Raw genomic sequence first — 26,060 nt, forward strand, 5'->3', positions numbered from 1 at the left:
AAATGGTATTTCTTTAAAAAGTGGGTTGTGTAAATGTAGCTTTCGCCTAATAAACAGTACCAGTCAAAAGTTTGGACACACCTACTCATTCCAGAGTTTTTCCTTAGTTTTTCGTTTTTCTACATTGTAGAATAATAGTGAAGACATCAAAACTATGAAATAACACATATGGAGTCATGTAGTAAGCAAAAAAAGTGTTAAACAAATCAAAATATATTTTATATTCTTCAAAGTAGCCATCCTTTGCCTTGATGACAGCTTTGCACACTCTTGGCATTCTCTCATCCAGCTTCATGAGGTAGTCACCTGGAATGCATTTCAAAGTTAATTTGTGGAATTTCTTTCCTTATTAATGCATTTGAGCCAATCAGTTGTGCTGTGACAAGGTAGGGGTGGTATACAGAAGATAGCCCTATTTGGTAAAAGACCAAGTCCATATTATGGAAAGAAAAGCTCAAATAAGCAAAGAGAAACGACAGAGCATCATTACTTTAAGACATGAAGGTCAGTCAATGCGGAAAAGTGCAGTTGCAAAAACCATCAAGCGCTATGATGAAACTGGCTCTCATGAGGACCACCACAGGAAAGGAAGACCCAGAGTTACCTATGCTGCAGAGGATAAGTTCATTATAGATACCAGCCTCAGAAATTGCAGCCCAAATAAATGCTTCACAAAGTTCAAGTAACAGACACATCTCAAAATCAAGCAATGGACATTAGATCTGTGGAAATCTGTCCTTTGGTCTGATGAGTCCAAATTTGAGATTTTTGGTTCCAACCGCCATGTCTTTGTGAGTCGCAGAGTAGGTGAACGAATTATCTCCGCATGTGTGGTTCCCACCGTGAAGCATGGAGGAGGAGGTGTGATGGTGCTTTGCTGGTGACACTGTCAGTGATTTATTTAGAATTCAAGGCACACTTAACCAGCATGGCTACAAAGACGCTTTATCTGATCAAGCTTGTGCTAAATTACAGAAGATAATCACATCAGCAAAGCTACCACCTCGACTGACGAAACACCATGGCAGGTGGAAGCTAGTAGGCCTACTTATGCAGCAGATAGCACTAGCAGCCTCCCAGTCCTGACAGAGACTGTCATTGCCTGGGCCAGACAATGACAGTGGCCTTGCTCCTCCTCTTCTTGATCCCATCGAGAAGAGTGACAGTTCCTCTAGTGCAGGGCTCTCCAACCCTGTTCCTGGAGAGCTAACATCCTGTAGGATAAGCTGAATCAGGTTAGTTCCAACTAGGGCTGGAGCAAAAACCTACAGGAAGGTAGCTCTCCAGTAACAGGGTTGGAGAGTCCTGCTCTATTGAAAGGGCCGACCCTCCTTCTCCTCTACCAGAAAACCAAGCTGACGACTGTCAGAGACAGAACGGCGCTCATAAGAGCGGCCCCACTTCTGTGTACTGTACACTGGTAAGCCTACGAGTGATGAGACGGATAGATTACATCTACCGTAATTTCCGGACTATTAAGCGCACCTGAATATAAGCCGCACCCACTGAATATTTTTTTTATTTTATTTTGAACATAAATAAGCCGCACATGTCTATAAGCCGCAGATGCCTACCGGTACATTGGAACAAATTAACTTTACACAGGCTTTAACGAAACACGGCTTGTAACAAAAAATAAATAGGCTTTAACGAAACACGGCTTGTAACAAAAATAAATAGGCTTTAACGAAACACGGCTTGTAACAAAAATAAATAGGCTTTAACGAAACACGGCTTGTAACAAAAATAAATGGGCTTTAACGAAGCACGGCTTGTAACAAAAATAAATAGGCTTTAACGAAGCACGGCTTGTAACAAAACATTTTTTTTGCAGTAAACAGTAGCCTACCAAGAAAGTCATTGGTCACTATCTTCCTCCTCCTGTGCACTGAAACCATCTCCTTCGGTGTCGGAGTTGAATAGCCTCAGAATTGCTTCATCCGATATTGGATCGTTTTCATTGTCGCTCTCGTCACTTTCATCCGGAGGCAAATCCCCCGCTGAGCCCTCTTCAACACGCAGCAGTCCAGCGTTTCGAAACCCGTTGATGATAGTGGATTTTTTGACAATGCTCCACGCTGTCAGGACCCACTGGCAGACTTGACCATAAGTTGCTCTTCACATGCGGCCCATTTTAGTGAAGGATTTCTCCCCACTTGTCATCCAAGCCTCCCACTGAACACGGAGCGCCACCTTAAATGCACGATTTACACTGATGTCGAGTGGCTGCAAATACTTTGTTTTGCCCCCAGGAATCAGGGTGACAAAATGACTACCGTAATCAGAATGATGGGAAGTTTGAGCGTGCTCGATTTAATCTAAACAGTAAACAAAAAATTTGGTCTAATGAAAGCTTCATGCTGCCAAAAAACTGAGCACGTCACAGAATGCTTTTTAAAAAATAAAAAAATCATTGAAAGCGGGAAAAATCCATATATTAGCCGCGTCATTGTTTAAGCCGCGAGGTTCAAAGCCTGGGAAAAAAGTTGCGGCTTATAGTCCGGAAATTACGGTACACACAATACCCCATAATGACGAAGCAAAAACAGATTTTTAGATTTTTTTGCAAATGTATTGAAAATAAAAACTGAACTTCCACATTTACACAAGTATTCAGACCCTTTACTCAGTACTTTTTGGGGTATTTGGTATTTTATTAGGATCCACATTAGCTGTTGCAAAAGCAGCAGCTACTCTTCCTGGGGTCCACACAAAACATAATACAGAATGGCATAATACCGAACATCATTAGACATGAACAGCTCAAGGACAGAACAACATACATTTTTAAAAAGGCACACGTAGCCTACATACACACACAAACTACCTAGGTCAAGTAAGGGAGAGGCGTTGTGCCGTGAGGTGTTGCTTTATCTGTTTTTTGAATCCAGGTTTGCTGTTTATTTGAGCAATATGAGATGGAAGGAAGTTCTGCGTTGTCTTGGCTGTGTGCTTAGGGTTGTTGTCCTGTTGGAAGGTGAACCTTCGCCCCAGTCTGAGGTTCTGAGTGCTCTGGAGCAGGTTTTCATCAAGGATCTCTCTCTGTACTTTGCTCCGTTCATCTTTCCCTCGATCCTGACAAGCCTCCCAGTCCCTGCAACTGAAAAACATCCCCACAGCATGCCTCACCGTAGGGATGGTGCCAGATATCTTCCCGATGTGACGCTTGGCATTCAGGCCAAAGAGTTCAATATTGGTTTTATCAGACCAGAGAATCTTGTTTCTCATGGTCAGAGTCCTTCAGGTGTCTTTTTGCAAACGCCAAGCGGGCTGTCTTGTGCCTTTTACTGAGGAGTGGCTTCCGTCTGGCCTGATTGGTGGAGTGCTGCAGAGATGGTTGTCGTTCTGGAAGGTTCTCCCATCTCCACAGAAGAACTCTCAATCAGAGTAACCATCGGGTTCTTGGTCACCTCTCTGACCAAGGCCGTTGTCCCCGATTTCTCAGTTTGGCCAGGCGGCCAGCTCTAGGAAGTGTATTGGTGGTTCCAAACTTATTCCATTTAAGGTCTTTCTGTTTTTTATTTTTTATAAATTTGCAAACATTTCTAAAAACGTGTTTTCTATTTGTCCTTATGGGGTATTGTGTGTAGATTTATGAGGAAAAACATGCATTTAATACATTTTAGAATAAGGCTGTAACAAAATGTGGAAAAAGGAAAGGGGTCTGAATACTTTCCGAATGCACTGTATAGCTATAGATAGGCAAAGAGGCTAGACTACATTGTCTGCATAATTAAACATAATTAAATTGGTTCCGGAACTCCAATTTGAGCAGCAGCAGCTGAAAAATGAGCTCCTACAAATATTGAAATTTACATGGTTTTTAGAGTGAAGTACATCGGAAAAAAGCAAAAGAAAACTGCAAGACTGAATAGGAGAAAAAACAAGCAACAAACAAAGAAGATAGGCGTTTTGAAAAATAACTATTTTTCATAAAATTGTAGTTATCTTAGCAAGCTGAATTGTTTACCAGTTGCTAAGCAGTTGCTAGGGACTCTTTTGGAAGAAGCTAGCTAGCTAACGAAGAACAACAAAGAATATCTAGTTAACAGAAGAAAAGAAAGAGAAAATCAGGACAGAAGAAAAAGGATATCAAAGTGAAACAGTTCTCTAAAGACACAGGAGACAATAATACAAGAAACAACACTTCTGTAGCTTGTCAACTATGTGTCTGTCTATCCCTGTTCTCTCCTCTCTGCACAGGCCATACAAACGCTTCACACCGCGTGGCCGCTGCCACTCTAACCTGGTGGTCCCAGCGCGCACGACCCACGTGGAGTTCCAGGTCTCCGGCAGCCTCTGGAACTGCCGGTCTGCAGCCAACAAGGCTGAGTTCATCTCAGCCTATGCTACCCTCCAGTCCCTAGACTTCCTGGCGCTGACGGAAACATGGATTACCACAGATAACACTGCTACTCCTACTGCTCTCTCTTCGTCTGCCCACGTGTTCTCGCATACCCCTAGAGCATCGAGCCAGCGGGGTGGTGGCACTGGAATCCTCATCTCTCCCAAGTGGACATTCTCTCTTTCTCCCCTGACCCATCTGTCTATCTCCTCATTTGAATTCCATGCTGTCACAGTTACCAGCCCTTTCAAGCTTAACATCCTTATCATTTATCGCCCTCCAGGTTCCCTTGGAGAGTTCATCAATGAGCTTGACGCCTTGATAAGTTCCTTTCCTGAGGATGGCTCACCTCTCACAGTTCTGGGTGACTTTAACCTCCCCACGTCTACCTTTGACTCATTCCTCTCTGCCTCCTTCTTTCCACTCCTCTCCTCTTTTGACCTCACCCTCTCACCTTCCCCCCCTACTCACAAGGCAGGCAATACGCTTGACCTCATCTTTACTAGATGCTGTTCTTCCACTAATCTCATTGCAACTCCCTTCCAAATCTCCGACCACTACCTTGTATCCTTTTCCCTCTTGCTCTCATCCAACACTTCTCACTCTGCCCCTACTCGGATGGTATTGCGCCGTCCCAACCTTCGCTCTCTCTCTCCCGCTACTCTCTCCTCTTCCATCCTATCATCTCTTCCCTCTGCTCAAACCTTCTCCAACCTATCTCCTGATTCTGCCTCCTCAACCCTCCTCTCCTCCCTTTCTGCATCCTTTGATTTTCTCTGTCCCCTATCCTCCAGGCCGGCTCGGTCCTCCCCTCCTGCTCCGTGGCTCGACGACTCACTACGAGCTCACAGAACAAGGCTCCGGGCAGCCGAGCGGAAATGGAGGAAAACTCGCCTCCCTGCGGACCTGGCATCCTTTCACTCACTCCTCTCTACATTCTCCTCTTCTGTCTCTGCTGCTAAAGCCACTTTCTACCACTCTAAATTCCAAGCATCTGCCTCTAACCCTAGGAAGCTCTTTGCTACCTTCTCCTCCCTCCTGAATCCTCCTCCCCCTCCCCCCCCCCCCCCTCCTCCCTCTCTGCGGATGACTTCGTCAACCATTTTGAAAAGAAGGTTGACGATATCCGATCCTCGTTTGCTAAGTCAAACGACACCGCTGGTCCTGCTCACACTGCCCTACCCTGTGCTTTGACCTCTTTCTCCCCTCTCTCTCCAGATGAAATCTCGCGTCTTGTAACAACCTGCCCACTTGACCCTATCCCCTCCTCTCTTCTCCAGACCATTTCCGGAGACCTTCTCCCCTTCCTCACCTCGCTCATCAACTCATCCTTGACCGCTGGCTACGTCCCTTCCGTCTTCAAGAGAGTGAGAGTTGCACCCCTTCTGAAAAAACCTACACTCGATCCCTCCGATGTCAACAACTACAGACCAGTATCCCTTCTTTCTTTTCTCTCCAAAACTCTTGAACGTGCCGTCCTTGGCCAGCTCTCCTGCTATCTCTCTCAGAATGACCTTCTTGATCCTAATCAGTCAGGTTTCAAGACTGGGCATTCAACTGAGACTGCTCTTCTCTGTGTCACGGAGGCTCTCCGCACTGCTAAAGCTAACTCTCTCTCCTCTGCTCTCATCCTTCTAGACCTATCTGCTGCCTTTGATACTGTGAACCATCAGATCCTCCTCTCCACCCTCTCCGAGTTGGGCATCTCCGGCGCGGCCCACGCTTGGATTGCGTCCTACCTGACAGGTCGCTCCTACCAGGTGGCGTGGCGAGAATCTGTCTCCGCACCATGCGCTCTCACCACTGGTGTCCCCCAGGGCTCTGTTCTAGGCCCTCTCCTATTCTCGCTATACACCAAGTCACTTGGCTCTGTCATATCCTCACATGGTCTCTCCTATCATTGCTATGCAGACGACACACAATTAATCTTCTCCTTTCCCCGTTCTGATAACCAGGCGGCGAATCGCATCTCTGCATGTCTGTCAGACATATCAGTGTGGATGACGGATCACCAGCTCAAGCTGAACCTCGGCAAGACGGAGCTGCTCTTCCTCCCGGGGAAGGACTGCCCGTTCCATGATCTCGCCATCACGGTTGACAACTCCCTTGTGTCCTCCTCCCAGAGTGCTAAGAACCTTGGCGTGATCCTGGACAACACCCTGTCGTTCTCCACTAACATCAAGGCGGTGACCCGATCCTGTAGGTTCATGCTCTACAACATTCGCAGAGTACGACCCTGCCTCACACAGGAAGCGGCGCAGGTCCTAATCCAGGCACTTGTCATCTCCCGTCTGGATTACTGCAACTCGCTGTTGGCTGGGCTCCCTGCCTGTGCCATTAAACCCCTACAACTCATCCAGAACGCCGCAGCCCGTCTGGTGTTCAACCTTCCCAAGTTCTCTCACTCAACCTTCCCCCGCTCCTCCGCTCCTCCGCTCTCTCCACTGGCTTCCAGTTGAAGCTCGCATCCGCTACAAGACCATGGTGATTGCCTACGGAGCTGTGAAGGGAACGGCACCTCCATACCTTCAGGCTCTGATCAGGCCCTACACCCAAACAAGGGCACTGCGTTCATCCACCACTGGCCTGCTGGCCCCCTACCTCTGAGGAAGCACAGTTCCCGCTCAGCCCAGTCAAAACTGTTCGCTGCTCTGGCACCCCAATGGTGGAACAAGCTCCCTCACGACGCCAGGACAGCGGAGTCAATCACCACCTTCCGGAGACACCTGAAACCCCACCTCTTTAAGGAATACCTAGGATAGGATAAAGTAATCCTTCTAACCCCCCCCCCCCCCTTAAAAGATTTAGATGCACTATTGTAAAGTGGTTGTTCCACTGGATATCATAAGGTGAATGCACCATTTTGTAAGTCGCTCTGGATAAGAGCGTCTGCTAAATGACTTAAATGTAAATGTAATGTAAACAATCCATAGTAAGATATTATTTTGATGGTTGACTGATTGTAGTATTTGACATTAATAGACTGGTTTTACACAGCACAATCTTTCTATCCAAGCTCGGAGAGAACGTGAGAAAGGCTAAAGTAGGCTATAGGCCTACAGGACAGTTGTACATAAAATACAACAAATCTACTGGTTACTAATTAGTATACTGTTGCATCGAAAATTCTATTTAGAATCTGCAACGTTTGAATATGCCACTTTAATTACTGAACAAGTAAATACATCATTGCCACCAGCCAGCATTCTAAATAGCAGAGGCCTATAGCTTCGTGAAACATAAACGTTAGGCTTAACATGAGAAAATGATGACCAAATAAAAATAAACATGTATCCATTAAAGCAAAGCTATAGGCTACTACAAGCACTAGCACCACATACTTTTTAAAAATGTTTTTATTTCACCTTTATTTAACCAGGTAGCCAGTTGAGAACAAGTTCTAATTTACAACTGCGACCTGGCCAAGATAAAGCAAAGCAGTGCGACAAAAACAACACAGAGTTACACATGGGATAAACAAACGTACAGTCAATAACACAATAGAAAAATCTGTATCCAGTGTGTGCAAATGAAGTAAGGAGGTAAGGCAATAAATAGGCAAATAGTGGCGAAGTAATTACAATTTAGCAATTAATGATATAGTGATATATGTGATATATGTGCAGATGAGGATGTGCATGTAGAAATACTGGTGTGCAAAAGAAAAACAGAAAAACAAAAACAAATATGGGGATGAGGTAGGTAGTTGGTTGGTTGGTTGGTTGGATGGGCTATTTACAGATGGACTGTGTACAGCTGCAGTGATTGGTAAGCTGCTCTGACAGCTGACGCTTAAAGTTAGTGAGGGAGATATAAGTCTCCAACTTCAGTGATTTTTGTCATTCGTTCCAGTCCTTGGCAGCAGAGAACTGGAAGGAAAGGCGGCCAAAAGAGGTGTTGGCATTGGGGATGACCAGTGAAATAAACCTGCTGGAGCGCGTGCTACGGGTGGGTATTGCATTGGTGACCAGTGAGCTGAGATAAGGCGGAGCTATACCTAGCAAAGACTTATAGATGACCTGGAGCCAGTGGGTTTGACGACAAATATGTGGTGAGGACCAGCCAACGAGAACATACAGGTCGCAGTGGTGGGTAGTATATGGGGCTTTGGTGACAAAATGGATGGGACTGTGATAGACAGCATCCAATTTGCTGAGTAGAGTGTTGGAGGCTATTTTGTAAATGACATTGCCGAAGTCAAGGGTCAGTAGGATAGTCAGTTTTACGAGGGTAAGCTTGGCAGCATGAGTGAAGGAGGCTTTGTTGCGAAATAGGAAGACAATTCTAGATTTAACTTTGGATTGGAGATGCTTAATGTGAGTCTGGAAGGAGAGTTTACAGTCTAACCAGACACCTAGGTATTTATAGTTGTCCACTTATTCTAAGTCAGAACCATCCAGAGTAGTGATGCTAGTTGGGCAGGCGGGTGCGGGCATTGATCGGTTGAAGAGCATGCATTTAGTTTTACTATCATTTAAGAGCAGTTGGAGGCCACGGAAGGAGTGTGATCTGATACCCTAACGGTACGAAGCATGGGAGGGGGGCAAACTCAGACTCTGTGGGGTGTTCAGAGAAACTGCACTACGCCAGCGATAGCGTTATATATTAATTACATACAACAAATAGAAACAGAAGGTTACTGCCATCTCCGTAGATGTGTAGCCTAACCTTTGTTATACAAGCTACACTTCCAAAGTGTAATGAGGACCATATACAGTGGTTGTATTCATTACGGTCCATTTTGCAACGGAAAACAAAATTACTATCTTATTGGACAAGTTCAGGTAGCCCCTTCATATTTCGGTCTGTTTTCTTCCATTTGGTGTGAATGACTATGACCCAAGGTTTTAAGTAGCGATGTGCACCGATATGTAAAATCTATATCAATATCAGCTGCTTTTTTCAGAAACCGATATATTGGCTTGAATAAATAACATTGAAACTGTGTACACTTCACTTTCACAGCTTTAGTGTCCAGACAACTTCCAGCTGATTGCCCATTAGGGAAAGTGTGAATGATCTGTGAACTTACCCAACCAGTTTGAATACAATGGCCAATCATCAGGCAGTTAAGTATGCTAAGTTGAGAGGATTTTGTGTCTGGCACATGTATACTCTTTTACATAATACTTTTACATAATAATAAATCGATATCAAGATATGCCTCGCTCATATCGATATCACATCGAATTATCAATATTGGTGCCCACCACTAGTTTCAAGTTTATAGTCATTGGCTTCTTTTAATTGTGGCTTTTGATTGAGTCGCTGGTTGGATTTCAAACATTGATGAAATTGCATCAAGCATAATGACTAGGGCTGTCAAAGTTAACGTGTTAATAACATTACCAAGGACAACGTTCTTTACACATTAATAATGCATATAAAATGTTCTGCTGTAAAAAACAATTGATACTGATTATCACATCTCAATTTCTTCACAGCACATACCCTATTCCGCATGGACACTGCAGTCGGTGGAAGCTGCTGTTATGTAGTGCTTACTGTCTCTTAAACATAGAATATGCTCGCAGCTTTGAGCAACAATTTTCAAGAAAAACGTACAGAAAGTTAAACCATAAACACATTCCCAGGCGTTTGTTTAGATAACAGCAAAAACGTATTTGTACAGAAGTAGCTAGATATTTCTGCTAACGCAATCTAACCAAACGAATGTTTATACTGCCATGGCTGAATGCCTATTGATATAACTAACTTCTCACAATGATTGTAAATCAGAACAGGACATCCATTCCATTTAGCTACTGTTTTTTTTAAAGTTCTCATGTCAAAGGTTTTAAGCAAATGATTCCAATTCTAGTAGTAGCAGCTTGTGACTAGTTCATGTTGAAGTAGCCTAGGCTAGATCTAATAGCTGTATTACAGGAACTCAGACCTGGCGGACCTGTTGTTATTGTTTTCAGTGGAATTCATAACATTGTTGGACAGGTTCGAATGCTCTTTGGATCCTTAGAGCAAATAATTGTTTTCCTGTAGTCAACCCTTCAATCAGAAATTGGGAGAACACTCGTTTAGAATGCCTGAAGCTTTAACAGTATGTGTTTGTGAACATTGATTGGCCTACTTAAACATTGGGAGTATTTTGTTTCTAATACAGATTATTTTATGTTTCCGTCTCTTACAATCAAAGGATAGTATGCCTGTAACTCAATGCTCTGCTTTTTCCAATGGAAAAATCTTTCTTTAGGGCCAAATTTGAGCAAATTCTCAAATGTACTACAGAAAATCATGCGATTAATCGATTTACATATTTAAATCGTTAGACAGCTCTTATAATTACTGCAACTGAGCAATCAAGTTTGGAAAATAAATGGCCTAGTTCATCAATTAAACACTTAGTCGTATCAAAAGGCAGTGTCCTGTAGGTCTTATAAAATAAGCTTTAAAGACTATCGGAGTAACTTGGAACCACATAAATGGTAACCGAGTTTTCAAACAGGACAAAACACCATCAACACGACACCCTCATACAGCAAAGAGAGAAACTAAACAGCTTAATATCAATGCACACTCAACCATCCATGTTGGAGGTGGAGCTAGAGTAGAGCTAAAAGATGATGATGCAGAAGGATGGGTATGTTTATTTCCAGACCCCTAACCCACACCCCTAGGCACTTCATGTAGATTCAAAAAAGTCAGATAGGTATAAGCAATATGTTAGAAGCTAAACCTTACCAATTGATATGCCAGGGATTTTGTTGTTGTTGACATATTGCCGATACTTTTTTTTATTTTACATTTTTATTTAACCTTTATTTAATTAGGCAAGTCAGTTAAGAACAAATGCTTATTTACAATGACGGCTTACTCCGGCCAAACCCCAACAACGCTGGGCCAATAGTGCGCTGTCCTATGAGACTCCCAATCACGGCCAGATGTGATACAGCCTGGATTCGAACCAGGTACTATAGTGACGCCTCTTGCACTGAGATGCAGTGCCTTAGGCTGCTGCACCACTCGGGAGCCCAAGCCTTTCAGATAATATCCAAGCCTTTCAGATCATAACAAGTTTCTAGAAGGATTGGGGCAAGAGGGGTAGGGTCTAGAGGGGCGGGGGGTAGGGTCTGGAGGTGTAGGGACTAGAGGGGCTAGTGTTTAGGTGGGTAGGGGCTATAGGGATTGTTTCGGGAGGAGGCCTTACGCTGCTGGAGGTCTGGTAGATTATTTGTCCTGGTGGGCCGGGTGGGCCTGGTGGTCCAGGCTGTCCGTTTCCATCGCGACCAGTTTCACCCTAAAAACCAGACCGAAGAGAACCTCAGCCTTTAGTGACAAAGAAATGCTGGCACAGAATCCCTACGCTTCATGGTACTGGGTGGAAGTTGCCCCTAATAACTGACACAGGGTCATAGATTTTCTCATCCGCCTGATGGTTAATTGCTAAACACATTGATTTTCCTGGTAGCTAGTTCCATTTTTGGTACACAATATCTGTGTTAAATTGTCTTGCTTTAGGCATGTAATTGAACTTTTATTATGTCCCTTGAATTACATTTTAATTCCTGGAAAATGTGAAAAAACTCACTCTTTCTCCTCTGTCCCCCTTTTGTCCCTGCAAAATGAAAGGGGAACCAAACAGAAAAACATACATTTGTGAGAAAAAGTCCATTATTTAGAAAAAGGATGTCCATAAATTAAATTTCAGTTCCTTCTCTGAGCTGACTTGCTGAAGATTGAACCCCAACCTTGTCCCCCACTTTGATTTTTAATCGTTGTCTTTGTGTGCAAAAACAGATCAAATCTAGACAGGCTTTCATTTTCAGCCCAGCTGCACTACAAACCAGTCACATGTAATCAGCTAATCATGACCTTCAGTCTGGATCAGAAAACCCTGCACAACCAGCAGGTCTCCAGGACCGACCTGAATTGGTGTTCCTAGATAGCTAGCTAACGCTAACTACATGACTCAGAACCCTTATGTAGATATTGTGAGGTGGGTGGAGGGAAGCTGGTTCTGACATACATTAGGTCCAGGGAAACCGTCCAACCCTGGTCGGCCATCTCTTCCTTGTAGTCCTTCACTTCCCTTCTCGCCAGGAGCACCAGGGAAACCAGGCTTTCCCTAACGAGTGAAATACAAACCACAAGCTAAATTGAAACTGATCACACAAGAGGAGGAATTAATGTTAGAATATTGAGATGGATTGCATTGTATTTGTGTCTAAACTTTTTATTTAATGATTTGTATTTTTTCTTAAATGAAATTATATAAAATTAAACCAAAGTAAAGCTCATACCGGTAGGCCAGGGATGCCAGTAGTACCCTGAAAGTGAACAGAATAAAAGTGGAATCAGTGAGAGAATCTATTAAAATGGCAGAATCAAAACATACAGTATATACTGTATCTAAAATTCAACGCCAGCTGCAGAGGACACCCACCTGTCGCCCGTCTGGCCCTCGGGCTCCAGGAACCCCATTGGCCACTCCCACACCAGAGCCTTCCATGTCATCCTTCACACATAGGGATAGGAAGGAAGGAGAGAAAGAGACCGAGACAGAGGTCATGAGCTCAGAGGTCATGGATTGTTTCACATGGACTTACTCAGGAAACTGCCCATTTCAACAGAACCTTCAATCCAAAAAGAAAGTTCAAGCGAACAACCTTGAATTTGGACAAAAATATTATTACCAAAAACTGCCAAGGACCACCCAGCAAAACAACAACCAGCAGAAAAAGCACAGCAAAACCCCAAAAATACCACCAAACCTACAACTGAGAGAGTAGATGTTCAATCTGTAGCTACTTCCAAGGCCAAGAAGTAAGAGAAAGATGTTACAATAATCTCTAGATATATTACTATAAGATACCTAAATGCTTAGTTAGGACAGGACAGACATCCTGGCAGCAACTTCCATTTTCAGTGAGGTGCGAAGTGAGAGGTGTGAATGACCTTGAATACAACAATGCCAGCAGAACACAATCCCAACCCAAATGAAGAGGCCTCACACCCCTATGCAGAGGCCATCAAAGTGCAGTTCCCCACATAAAATGTTTTATCATGCACGTAAAATGTACAGAGATAAGCCCCTCCAGAGACACTATTTGCTGACTGATACAAGAATGGGAACGTAAGCAACCTCATCTTCCACACAGACGAGCCCCTGGCATGGCACAGGACAATAAGAGCACACTACTCCTCTGTCAATAGAAAGGGTATTAACCAAGGGTGGAAACTCAGAATACTGCACATTGAGGACATCGAGACAGCCTGTGTCAACCTGTACAAGTCTGGAACGGTAATGGTGAATGGAAACCTCAAACCTTTTTAGCAGGACTTTTACAGGATCAAAGAGAGAGCATATGAAAATATATGAAAAACAATTCTCATTTAGAAGGCTAAAATGACATTGCTAACTTCACAAAAGTATTCTCATATTTAAACATATATTTTTTTACCACATTTAGGACGAACAAAGTTGAATTACTGTTTAACGGATGCCATGCCTTACTTTTATCCACATCCCGAAAAAAAATGCACTGTCCGCTCTCCCTTGAGGCTTTCCAAAATTGATGCGCAAGAGACCCAAAAAGCCTCAGATCACACGCTCAGAATATTATTCGAGCCTCGGATTGGACAGTGAAACACACACGCTCGCGTTTCATTTCTCTCTCATGCAGTCATGGCTGAAGCCAGCGCAAATTCCTACTATTTATGTGTCCAGGTTATGTGTCATTATAAACAAACAGTTGGTTAAATTCATGGTTAACCTGTTGGGTCTAGGGGGCAGCATTTGCACGTCTGGATAAAAAAAATGTACCCGATTTAATCTGGTTACTAATCCTACCCAGTAACTAGAATATGCATATACTTATTATATATGGATAGAAAACACTCTAAAGTTTCCAAAACTGTTTGAATGGTGTCTGTGAGTATAACAGAACTCATTTGGCAGGCAAAACCCTGAGACATTTTCTGACAGGAAGTGGATACCTGATGTGTTGTATTGACTTTAAACCTATCCCATTGAAAAACACAGGGGTTTAGGAATATTTTGGCACTTCCTATTGCTTCCACTAGATGTCACCAGCCTTTACAAAGTGTTTTGAGTCTTCTGGAGGGAGATCTGACCGAACAAGAGCCATGGAACGGTGATGTCCCATTAGACACCTGGCGCGCTACTTCATGTTGGGTACCCTCGTTCCAATACGTTATAAAAGACTATGCATTCGTCCACCTTGAATATTATTCATGTTCTGGTTAAAAAAGGCCCTAATGATTTATGCTATACAACGTTTGACATGTTTGAACGAACGGAAATATATTTTTTCCCCTCGTTCATGACGAGAAGTCCGGCTGGCTTACATCATGTGCTAACGAGACGGAGATTTTTGGACATAAATGATGAGCTTTTTTGAACAAAACTACATTCGTTATGGACCTGTGATACCTGGAAGTGACATCTGATGAAGAGAATCAAAGGTAATGGATTATTTACATAGTATTTTCGATTTTAGATCTCCCCAACATGACGTCTAGTCTGTATCGCAACGCGTATTTTTCTGGGCACAGTGCTCAGATTATTGCAAAGTGTGATTTCCCAGTAAGGTTATTTTTAAATCTGGCAAGTTGATTGCGTTCAAAAGATGTAAATCTATAATTCTTTAAATGACAATATAATATTTTACCAATGTTTTCTAATTTTAATTATTTAATTTGTGACGCTGACTTGACTGCCGGTTATTGGAGGGAAACGATTTCCTCAACATCAATGCCATAGTAAAACGCTGTTTTTGGATATAAATATCAACTTGATAGAACTAAAAATGCATGCATTGTCTAACATAATGTCCTAGGAGTGTCATCTGATGGAGATTGTAAAAGGTTAGTGTATCATTTTAGCTGGTTTTATGGTTTTGGTGACCCTGTCTTTGACTTGACAAAACATTACACACAACTCTTGTAAATGTACTGTCCTAACATACTTTAAATTTATGCTTTCGCCGTAAAACCTTTTTGAAATCGTAAAACGTGGTTAGATTAAGGAGATGTTTATCTTTCAAATGGTGTAACATAGTTGTATTTTTGAAAAATTTGAATTTTGACATTTATTTGGATTCAAATTTGCCGCTCTTGAAATGCACCTGCTGTTGATGGAGTGCACCACGGGTGGCACGCTAGCGTCCCACCTAGCCCCAAGAGGTTAATGCATCATTTTCAGATCTAAGTGATTAATAGACAAAACAACAAATGTCATTGAACCAATTCACTGGCCAGAGATTAGGGCATTCATCAGCAAAGACACAGTGCAAGCTGATAGTATTTTGGACAACCAAATTGAAGTCAAAATGATTGATGAAATTGAAGTGTGTCAGCTGGATGGTGATTTGCGATTCATAACTTTACCGGTACTACAAGTAGTAGTAGGCCAACCGATAACATCAAGACGGAATGAGTTTGAAGTGATGATGTGCTGCCGATAACAGCTAGTATGTACAGCAAAGTACATTGACAGTGGCACGCACACACTTCGTGCAGATCAGCAGCTCCACAATGATGTGATCGACTGTCTCCAAGGTGGGGGTTTTTCGTGGCAGCCAGACGAGACAATCGAATGACCCAGACCTGATCATGTATTTAAGGAAGCTGAATGGTAAACCACAATCCTCATTCCAGCCCTTTTGGGATGAAGTACAGAAGTATTTTAATGAATACACAGCTCAGGTCTCAGATCGCAGACATGGAGAGTACTTGTACTTACCTTTTTCTATATCAGTTGAGAACTTGCGTGACACAGTGGAAAAGGGGCTTCCACCAGAAACTAAAATCCCATCAATACAGTGGCTAAGACTGCAATTTACACCTAAGAATCCATGCTCCTGTCTGCTCTCCAGTACACAGAAAGGCTTGATATCAAGTTCATGGTCAAGTCTCGGGTGATAAAGAACATCAAGACTCAAAGTTTGTTGCAGTACAGTGGAAGTAAATTAAAGATTTTGCCTGCTTGTGGCACAAGGACTGTAAAATGTTGTGTGTGGATGATAAGGCAATCATCCCTGTCAATAGAACCTGGCCAGCCTATAGGGACCTGTAACAGAGGCAGACAGCCAAGCATTGCTCCTGTGAGTGGGCCAGTTCTAGCAGCTGTTAGAAGAGGCCGACCCAAATCAACACGTTTGCCGCAGGAGAGGCAGACGGAGCGGCCTACTGGTCAGACTTAGAAGGCGAACACACCATCCACCGCTTCCGAACATATTACTCGCCAATGTCCAATCTCTAGACAACAAGGTGGACGAAATTAGTGCACGACTTGCCTTCCAGAGACATCAGAGATTGAAACATTCTCTGTTTCACGGAAACATGGCTCACTCGGGATATGTTGACAGAGTCGGTACAGACACCCGGTTCCTTCACGCATCGCGCCGACGAAGAAGGGCGGGGGTGTATGCCTTATGATTAATGACTCATGGTGTAATCATAACAACATAGAGGAACTAAAGTCCTTTTGTTCACCTGACCTAGAATTCCTTACAATCAAAGGACGACCGCATTATCTACCAAGATAATTCTCTTCTATTATAGTCACAGCCATGTATCTCACCCCCAAAGCAGATACCTTGACGGCCCTGAAATAACTTCACTGGACTCTATGTAAACTGGAAACCATAAATCCTGCGGCTGCATTTATTGTAGCTGGGAATCTTAACAAAGCTAATCTGAGAACAAGGCTTCCTAAATTCTATCAGCATTTCGAATGAGCGACACGAGCTGGTAGCCTTCTGGACAATTGCTACTCTAACTTCCGCGATGCATACAAAGCCCTCCCCCACCCTCCCTTCAGAAAATCTGATCATGACTCAATTTTGTTGCTCCCAGCCTATAGACAGAAACTAAAACAGGAATCGCCCGTGCTCAGGTCTATCCAATGCTGGTCTGACCAATCGAAATTCCACGCTTCAAGATTGCTTCGATCACGTGGAATGGGATATGTTCCAGGTAGCCTCAGACAACAACATTGATGTATACGGTGAATAGGTGAGCGAGTTTATTAGCAAGAGCATCGGTGATGTTGTACCCATAGTGACTATTAAAACCTTCCCTAACCAGAAACTGTGGATTGATGGCAGCATTTGCACAAAACTGAAAGCGCGAACCACCACTTTTAATTTTGGCAAGGCGACTGGAAACTTGACCGAATACAAACAGTGTAGCTATTCCCTCCGCAAAGCAATCAAACAAGCAAAGCGTCAGTATAGAGACGCAATTCAACGGTTCAAACACGAGATGTACGTGGCAGGGTCTACAGTCAAAAACGGATTACAAAAAGAAAACCAGCCCCGTCGCGGACATCAACGTCTTGCTCCCAGACAAATTAAACAACTTCTTTGCTCACTTTGAGGACAATACAGTGCCACTGACAAGGCCCATTACCAAAGCCTGTGGGCTCTCCTTCACCGTGGCCAATGTGAGTAAAACATTTAAATGTGCTAACCCTTGCAAGGCTGCTGTCCCAGACTGCATCCCTAGCCGCATCCTCAGAGCATGTGCAGACCAGCTGGCTGGTGTGTTGACGGACATAATCAATCAATCCCTATCCCAGTCGGCTGTGCCCACATGCTTCATGATGGCCACCATTGTTCCTGTTCCCAAGAAAGCTAAGGCAACTGAACTAAATGACTATCGCCGCATAGCACTCACTTCTGTCATCATGAAGTGCTTTGAGAGACTAGTCAAGGATTATATCACCTCCACCCTACCTGATACCCTAGACCCACTCCAATTTGCTTACTGCCCCAATAGGTCCACAGACGATGCAATCACCATCACACTGCCCTATTCCATCTGGACAAGAGGAATATCTATGTAAGAATGCTGTTCATTGACAACAGCTCAGCATTCAACACCATAGTACCCTCTAAACTCATAATTAAGCTCGTGACCGTGGGTCTCGACCCAGCCCTGTGCAACTGGGTCCTGGATTTCCTGACGGGCCGCCCCCCCAAGTGGTGAGGGTAGGAAACAACATCTCCACCCCGCTGATCCTCAACACTGGGGCCCCACAAGGGTTCTCAGCCTTCTCCTGTACTCCCTGCACACCCACGACTGAATGGCCATGCACACCTCCAACTCAATCATCAAGTTTGCAGATGACACTACAGTGGTAGGCTTGATTACCAACAACGACGAGACGGCCTACTCGGGAGGATGTGAGGGCCCTCGGAGTGTGGTGTCAGGAAAACAACCTCTCACTCAACGTCAACAAAACAAAGGAGATGATCGTGGACTTCAGGAAACAGCAGAGGGTGCACCCCCCTATCTACATCGACAGGACCGCAGTGGAGAAGGTGGAAAGCTTCAAGTTCCTTGGCGTACACATCATTGACAAACTGGATTTAATAAAGGTATCACTAGCCACTTTAAATAAAGCCACTTTAAAAATGTCTACATATCCTATATTACTCATCTCATACGTTGAAGTCGGAAGTTACATACACCTTTGCCAAATTCCTGACATTTAATCAGAGTAAAAATTCCCTGTCTTAGGTCAGTTAGGATCACCACTTTATTTTGAGAATGTGAAATGTCAGAATAATAGTATAGAGAATGATTTATTTCAGATTGTATTTCTTTTATCACATTCCCAATGGGTCAGAAGTTTACATACACTACAATTAGTATTTGGTAGCATTGTCTTTAAATTGTTTAACTTTTTGGGTAGCCTTCCACAAGCTTCCCACAATAAGTTGGGTGAATTTTGTCCCATTCCTCCTGACAGAGCTGATGTAACTGAGTCAGGTTTGTAGGCTTCCTTGCTCGTACACGCTTTTTCAGTTCTGGCCACAAATGTTCTATGGGATTGAGGTCAGGGCTTTGTGATGGCCATTCCAATACCTTGACTTTGTTGTAATTAAGCCATTTTGCCACAACTTTGGAAGTATGCTTGGGGTCATTGTCCATTTGGAAGACTCATTTGCGACCAAGCTTTAACTTTCTAACTGATGTCTTGAGATGTGGCTTCAACATATCCACATAATTTACCATCCTCATGATGCCATCTATTTTGGGAAGTGCACCAGTGCCTCCTGCAGCAAAGCACCCCCAAAACATGATGCTGCCACCCCCGTGCTTCACGGTTGGGATGGTGTTCTTCGACTTGCAAGCCTCCCCCTTTTTCCTCCAAACATAACGATGGTCATTATGGCCAAACAGTTCTATTTTTGTTTCATCAGACCAGAGGACATTTCTTCAAAAAGTACAATCTTTGTCCCCATGTGCAGTTGCAAACCATAGTCTGTCTTTTTTATGGCGGTTTTGGAGCAGTGGCTTCTTCCTTGCTGAGCGGCCTTTCAAGTTATGTCGATATAGGGCTCGTTTTACTGTGGATATAGATACTTTTGTACCTGTTTCCTCCAGCATCTTCACAATGTCCTTTGCTGTTGTTCTGGGATTGATTTGCACCTTTCATATCAAAGTACGTTCATCTCTAGGAGACAGAACGCGTCTCCTTCCTGAGCGGTATGATGGCTGCGTGGTCCCATGGTGTTTATACTTGTGTACTATTGTTTGTACAGATGAACGTGGTAACTTAAGGCATTCGGGAATTGCTCCCAAGGATGAACCAGACTTGTGGAGGTCTACAATTTGTTTTCTGAGGTCTTGGCTGGTTTATTTTGATTTTCCTATGACGTCAAGCAAAGAGGCACTGAGTTTGAAGGTAAGCCTTGAAATACATCCATAGGTACACCTCCAATTGACTCAAATGATGTCAATTAACCTATCAAAAGCTTCTAAAGCCATGACAGCATTTTCTGGAATTTTCCAAGCTGTTTAAAGGCACAGTCAACTTAGTGTATGCAAACATCTGACCCACTGGAATTGTGATACAGTGAATTATAAGTGAAATAATCTGTCTGTAAACAATTATTGGAAAAATGACTTGATCATGCACAAAGTATATGTCCCAACCGACTTGCCAAAACTCTAGTTTGTTAACAAGAAATTTGTGGAGGTGAAGGTGTAAACTTAGCAATAGGAAACATGAACAGTACATTTGAGTATCAGCTAACATATAAACATTTTATTCAAGCATAAAACCTTAACATGAGAAATGGTTTGATGAAGAATGCAAAAACCTTAGAAAGAAATGTAGAAACCTATCCAACCAAAAACACAGACCCAGAAAATCTTAGTTTACGCCTTCACTATGAGGAAAAACTAAAACATTCCAAAAATACACTAAGAAAAAAGAAGGATCAGCATGTCAAAATGTCAGCATGTCAGAAAACAGCTCAATGTGATTGAAGAATCCATAGAATCAAATCCATTCTGGGAACACACTAAACAAAAATGTAGATGTATGGATAAATATACTTCTCCAACCTTTTTTGGCCATATAACAAAGAACCAAGAACAAAAACATGATAATTTACAAACCTTCACAACATTATCCTCAATTCTAGGATCTTCCCCAATATTTGGAACCAAGATCTGGTCACCCCAATCCACAAAAGTGGAGACAAATATGACCCCAATAATTATTGTGGAATCTGTGTCAACAGTAATCTACAAAAAATTGTCTGCAGTATCAACAGCAGACTCCAAAATGTCCTCAGTGAAAACAATGTCCTTCTTACCAAAATACTGTACAACAGACCACGTATACAGCCTGCACACCAATTGACAAACAAACCAAAACAAAATCATCTCATGCTTTGTTGATTTTAAAGAAGCTTTTTACTCAATTTGGCATGAAGGTCTGCTATACAAATTGATGGAAATCTGTGTTGGAAGAAAAACATATGACATTATAAAATAAATGTCCACAAACAGCAAGTGTGCAGTCGGCAAAAAATACTGATTTATTTCCTTAGGGCTGTGGGGTGAGACAGGGATGCACCTTGAGCCACACCCTCTTCAACATGTATATCAATGAATTGGCGAGGGCACTAGATTAGTCTGCAGCACCCGGCCTCACCCTACTGGACTCGGAAATCAATTGCCTACAGTTTGTTGATGATCTGGTGCTTCTGTCCCAACCATGGTGGGTCTACAGCAGCACCTAGGTTTTCTGCACAGATTCTGTCAGACTTAGGCTCTGATAGTGAAGCCCAAAGAAACAATGCTCCAAAACAAGTACATTTGCCAGGACAACAAATACTAATTCTATCTAGACACTGTTGCCCTAGAGCACACAAATAATTATATCTACCCCAGTCTAAACATCAACACCACATGTAACTTGCACAAGGCTGTGAAAGAACTAATTGACAAGGCAAGTAGAGCCTTCTATGCCATCAAAAGGAAAATAAAACTCAACATTCCAATTACGATCTGGCTAAAAATACTTCAACCAGTTAAAGAACCCATTTCTATATGGTTGTGAGGTCTGGGGTCTACTCACCAACCAATAATTATTCACAAAATGGGACAAACCCCGAATTGGAATTCTGCAAAAATATACAACACAAAACAATGCATGTAGAGCAGAATTAGGACTATACCCGCTAGTTATCAACATCCAGAAAATAGCTGTCAAATTCTATAACCACCTAAAAGGTTGCGATGCCCACACATTCCACCACAAAGCCCTCACCTACAAAGAGATTAACCTAGAGAAAAGTCCCCTCAGCCAGCTGGTTCTGGGGCTCTGTTTAAACACAAACAGACCCCCATGCCAGCAACACAATTAGACCAACCAAATTATGAGAAAGCAACCAAAACACAGAGCAAATTGGAATGCTATCTGATCCTAAACAGAAAGTTCACAGTGGCATAATACCTGACCACTGTGACTGACCCAAAATGAGAAAATATTTGACTATGTACAGACTCATTGATCATAGCCTTGCTACTGAGTGAGGTCGCCATATGCAGACCTGGCTCTGAAGAGAAGACAGGATATGTGCCTACTGTCCACAAAATTAGGTGGAAAGTGAGCTGCACTTCTTAACCTCCTGCCAAATGTATAACCACATTAGAGCCACATATTTCCCACAGATCACACAGACCCACAAAGAATTTGAAAACAAATCCAACATTGATAAACTTCTATATCTGTTAGGCGAAATACCACAATGTGCAATCACAGTAGCAAGATTTGTTGCCCGTTGCCATGAGAAAAGAGCAACGAGTGGAGCACAAACAACATTGTAAATACCACCAATATCTATGTTTATTGATCTTCCCCCACTATTTGTACTACAACTACTTGCATATTGCTAAAACACTGTACATAGCTGAAAATATAACACTTGAAATGTCTTTATCTTTTTGAGTTTACTGTTACTTTCTAATAGTTTTTGTTGATGTTGTTAAATTAGTTTCTTCTCACTTCTGTTTATTTCACTTGCTTGGCAATGTAAACATTTGTTTCCCATGCCAAATAAGCCCGTTTGAATTTAATAAAAAAATGTAGAGCGCTCGCAAGAGAGCGAGAGTGCAAGAGAAAGAGAGCGAGGCTAAGAACCGAATCCTGACATTAGAACCACATGCCTCATATTGACTCCGGGATGCTGGGATTCTAGGCAGAATTCCTCTGTCCAGTGTCAGTTTTTTTGCCCATCTTAATCTTTACTTTTTATTGCCCAGTCTGAGATAAGTATTTTTCTTTGCAACTCTGCCTAGAAGGCCAGCATCCCGGGGTCGTATCTTCACTGTTGACGTTGAGACTGGTGTTTTGCGGGTACTATTTAATGAAGCTACCAGTTGAGGACTTGAAGGCATCTGTTTCTCAAACTAGACATTCTAATGTACTTGTCCTCCTGCTCAGTTGTGCATCGGGGTCTCCCAGTCCTCTTTCTATTCTGGTTAGAGCCCGTTTGCACTGTTCTGTGAAGGGAGTAGTACACAGCAAAGACCCAAACGGTGTTCCATAGAAATCCTGGTTGAGAATGAAACAACGGAACAACGGAACAAATGAACAACGAAACAGCACAGCAAGTAAATTAAAGAAATAGGTTTAGATTATGTTTTACTGGTAATGGGGACATACATAAATGCCAACAAAATAACTTTTTGGTCAGTGTTTGTGTGTGTAACCTTTATTTAACTAGGCAAGTCTGTTAAGAACAAATTCTGAATTACAATGATGGCCTACCCCGGGAAAACCCGGACGACACCGGGCCAATTGTGCGCCGCCCTATGAGACTACCAATCACAGCCGGATGTTATACAGCCTGGATTCGACCCAGGGATTGTAGTGATGCCTCTTACACTGAGATACAGTGCCTTAGACCGCTGCGTCCATGTGTGTGTGTTAACTATTTAACTGTACTAGAATGCTTAAAAGGCAGCTGAAATTTTAAATATCGGTTATCTGCATTGTTTTTTTTGTCAAGGAAAATATTGGATATCGGTATCGGCCAAAATGTCATATAGGTGCATCACTACCAAAAACTATTGTTGAACTAAAACTGATCAATAAAATGTAAATCTGAATGTTGACGCAGCATTCTTTTAACACTGGGTAATGTTTACAGATTGTTTGACAAGCTAGTGAGATTCTTGTGATACTACGAAACACTCAGTATTAACATTGGGCATTGGTAATCATGCATCGGTAAGACCATTGAGATAGGGAAACCCATCTCTTATTGGACTCACAAAGCCAGCGTGATAGCTTGGTCCGGGGGGTCCTGGTGGCCCGGGTTGTCCCACTGGTCCCATTGGTCCAGGAAGGCCAGCCAATCCGCCCTGTCCTGGCTGACCAGGGATGCCAGTCAATCCCTGTGCACCCTGTGGAATGGGATGAAGGTCAAGATTTAAAAAACAGTCATTATCATATTGATGAGCCATTGTTCCATTTGTTGGCTATTTTACAGAATCTGAGTAGGTATCCATTGTCATCCATTATCAGTAATATGCAAAGAATAAGATCCAATCCACACACTACACTCTGAAAAAAGGGTTAAAAAAATGGTTCTTCGGCTGTCTCCATAGGATAACTATTTTTGGTTCCAGTTAGAACCCATTTTGGTTCACGGTAGAAACCTTTTGGGTTCCATGTAGAACCCTCTGTGGAAATAAATATGTATTCAAAGGGTTCTCTTATGGGGACAGCCAAACAACCCTTTTAGGTTCTAGATTGCACCTTATTTTCTAAGAGTGTACTAGTAGGACACACTTCACACAGGTATTAATCACATTGTAGGGCAATCAAAGCAACATTAGAACCCGATGGTCACTCTGACAGAGCTCCAGAGTTCCTCTGTGGAGATGGGAGAACCTTCCAGAAGAACAACCTTCACTGCAGCACTCCACCAATCAGGCCTTTATGGCAGAGTGGCCAGACGGAAGCCACTCCTCAGTAAAAAAGGCACGTGACAGCCCACTTGGAGTTTGCCAAAAGGCACTTAAAGACCATGAGAAACAAGATTATCTGGTTTGATGAAACCAAGATTGAACTCTTTGGCCTGAATGACAAGCGTCACGTCTGGAGAAAACCTGGTACCATCCCTATGGTGAAGCGTGGTGTTGGCAGCATCATGCTGTGGGAGGGCAGGGACTGGGAGAGTAGTCAGATTGTGGGAAAGATGAATGGAGAAAAGTACAGATATCCTTGATGAAAACCTGCTCCAGAGCGCTCAGGACCTCAGACTGGGGCGAAGGTTCACCTTCCAACAGGACAACGACCATAATCACACAGCCAAGACAACGCAGGAGTGGCTTCGGAACAAGTCTCTGAATGTCCTTGAGTGGCCCAGCCAGAACCCGTAATTGAACCTGATCGAACATCTCTTGAGAGACCTGAAAATGGCTGTGCAGCGACGAGCCCCATCCAACCTGACAGAGCTCGACAGGATCTGCAGAGAAGAATGGGAGAAACTCCCCAAATACAGGTGTGCCAAGCTTGTAGCGTCATATCCAAGAAGACTCTAGGCTGTAATCACTGTCAAAGGTGATTTAACAAAGTACTGAGTAAATGTTCTGTACTGAGGAGTGGCTTCCGTCTGGCCACTCTACCATAAAGACCTGATTGGTCGAGTGCTACAGAGATGGTTGGGCTTCTGGAAGTTTCTCCTGTCTCAACAGAGGAAATCTGGAGGTCTGTCAGTGTGACCATCAGGTTCTTATTCACCTCCCTGACCTCCCATTTAAGAATGATGGAGGCAACTGTGTTCTTGTGGACCTTCCATGCTGCAGAAATGTTTTGGCACCCTTCCCCAGATCTGTGCCTCAACACAACCCTGTCTCGGAGCTCTGCGGACAATTCCTTCGTCCTCATGGGTTGGGTTTTACTCTGACATGCACTGTCAACTCTGGAACCTTATATAGACAGGTGTGTGCCTTTCCAAATCAAGTCCATTCAATTGGATTTACCACAGGTGGACTCCAATCAAGTTGTAGAAACATCTCAAGGATGATCAATGGAAACAGGATGCAGCTGAGCTCAATTTCGAGTCTCATAGCAAAGGGTCTGTATACTTATGTAAAAAAGGTATGTTTTTCTTATTTTTATAAATGTGCAAAAAAATTAAAACCTGTTTTCGCTTTGTCATTATGAGGTATTGTGGGGTAGATTGATGAGGGTAAATAATGTTTTTATTCATTTTAGAATAAGGCTGTAACGTAACAAAATGTGGAAAATGGGAAGTGGTCTGAATACTTTCCGAACGCACTGTATGGATGATTTATAAAGCCAGGCACATTTAACAGTTAGGCTGTTGATTATAGACATAAATAAGTTGGGGTTTCCTCTCTCCTTTAATTTTCTTAGACAATTAAGGCAAAGGCTGTTTTCTCGTCTCCTAAGGCCGCT

General features: G+C 43.0%; 1 protein-coding gene across 2 annotated transcripts in view; it reads right to left on the minus strand.

Annotated features, from left to right (window-relative positions):
• Positions 1-26,060, minus strand: part of LOC106581675 (uncharacterized) — a 210,731-nt gene that overhangs the window by 21,997 nt on the left and 162,674 nt on the right. For both annotated transcript variants that reach the window (XM_014163884.3, XM_014163883.3), the window contains 6 exons: positions 23,906-24,037; positions 12,744-12,815; positions 12,601-12,627; positions 12,327-12,425; positions 11,889-11,915; positions 11,508-11,597 (listed from right to left, as the gene is read on the minus strand). In XM_014163884.3, the coding sequence (XP_014019359.1) occupies positions 11,508-11,597; positions 11,889-11,915; positions 12,327-12,425; positions 12,601-12,627; positions 12,744-12,815; positions 23,906-24,037 (447 nt within the window). The remainder of the gene's footprint in view (positions 1-11,507; positions 11,598-11,888; positions 11,916-12,326; positions 12,426-12,600; positions 12,628-12,743; positions 12,816-23,905; positions 24,038-26,060) is intronic.

The sequence above is a fragment of the Salmo salar genome, chromosome 21 (genome assembly GCF_965601325.2).
Source record: "Salmo salar chromosome 21, fSalSal1, whole genome shotgun sequence".
Lineage (NCBI taxonomy): Eukaryota > Metazoa > Chordata > Actinopteri > Salmoniformes > Salmonidae > Salmo > Salmo salar.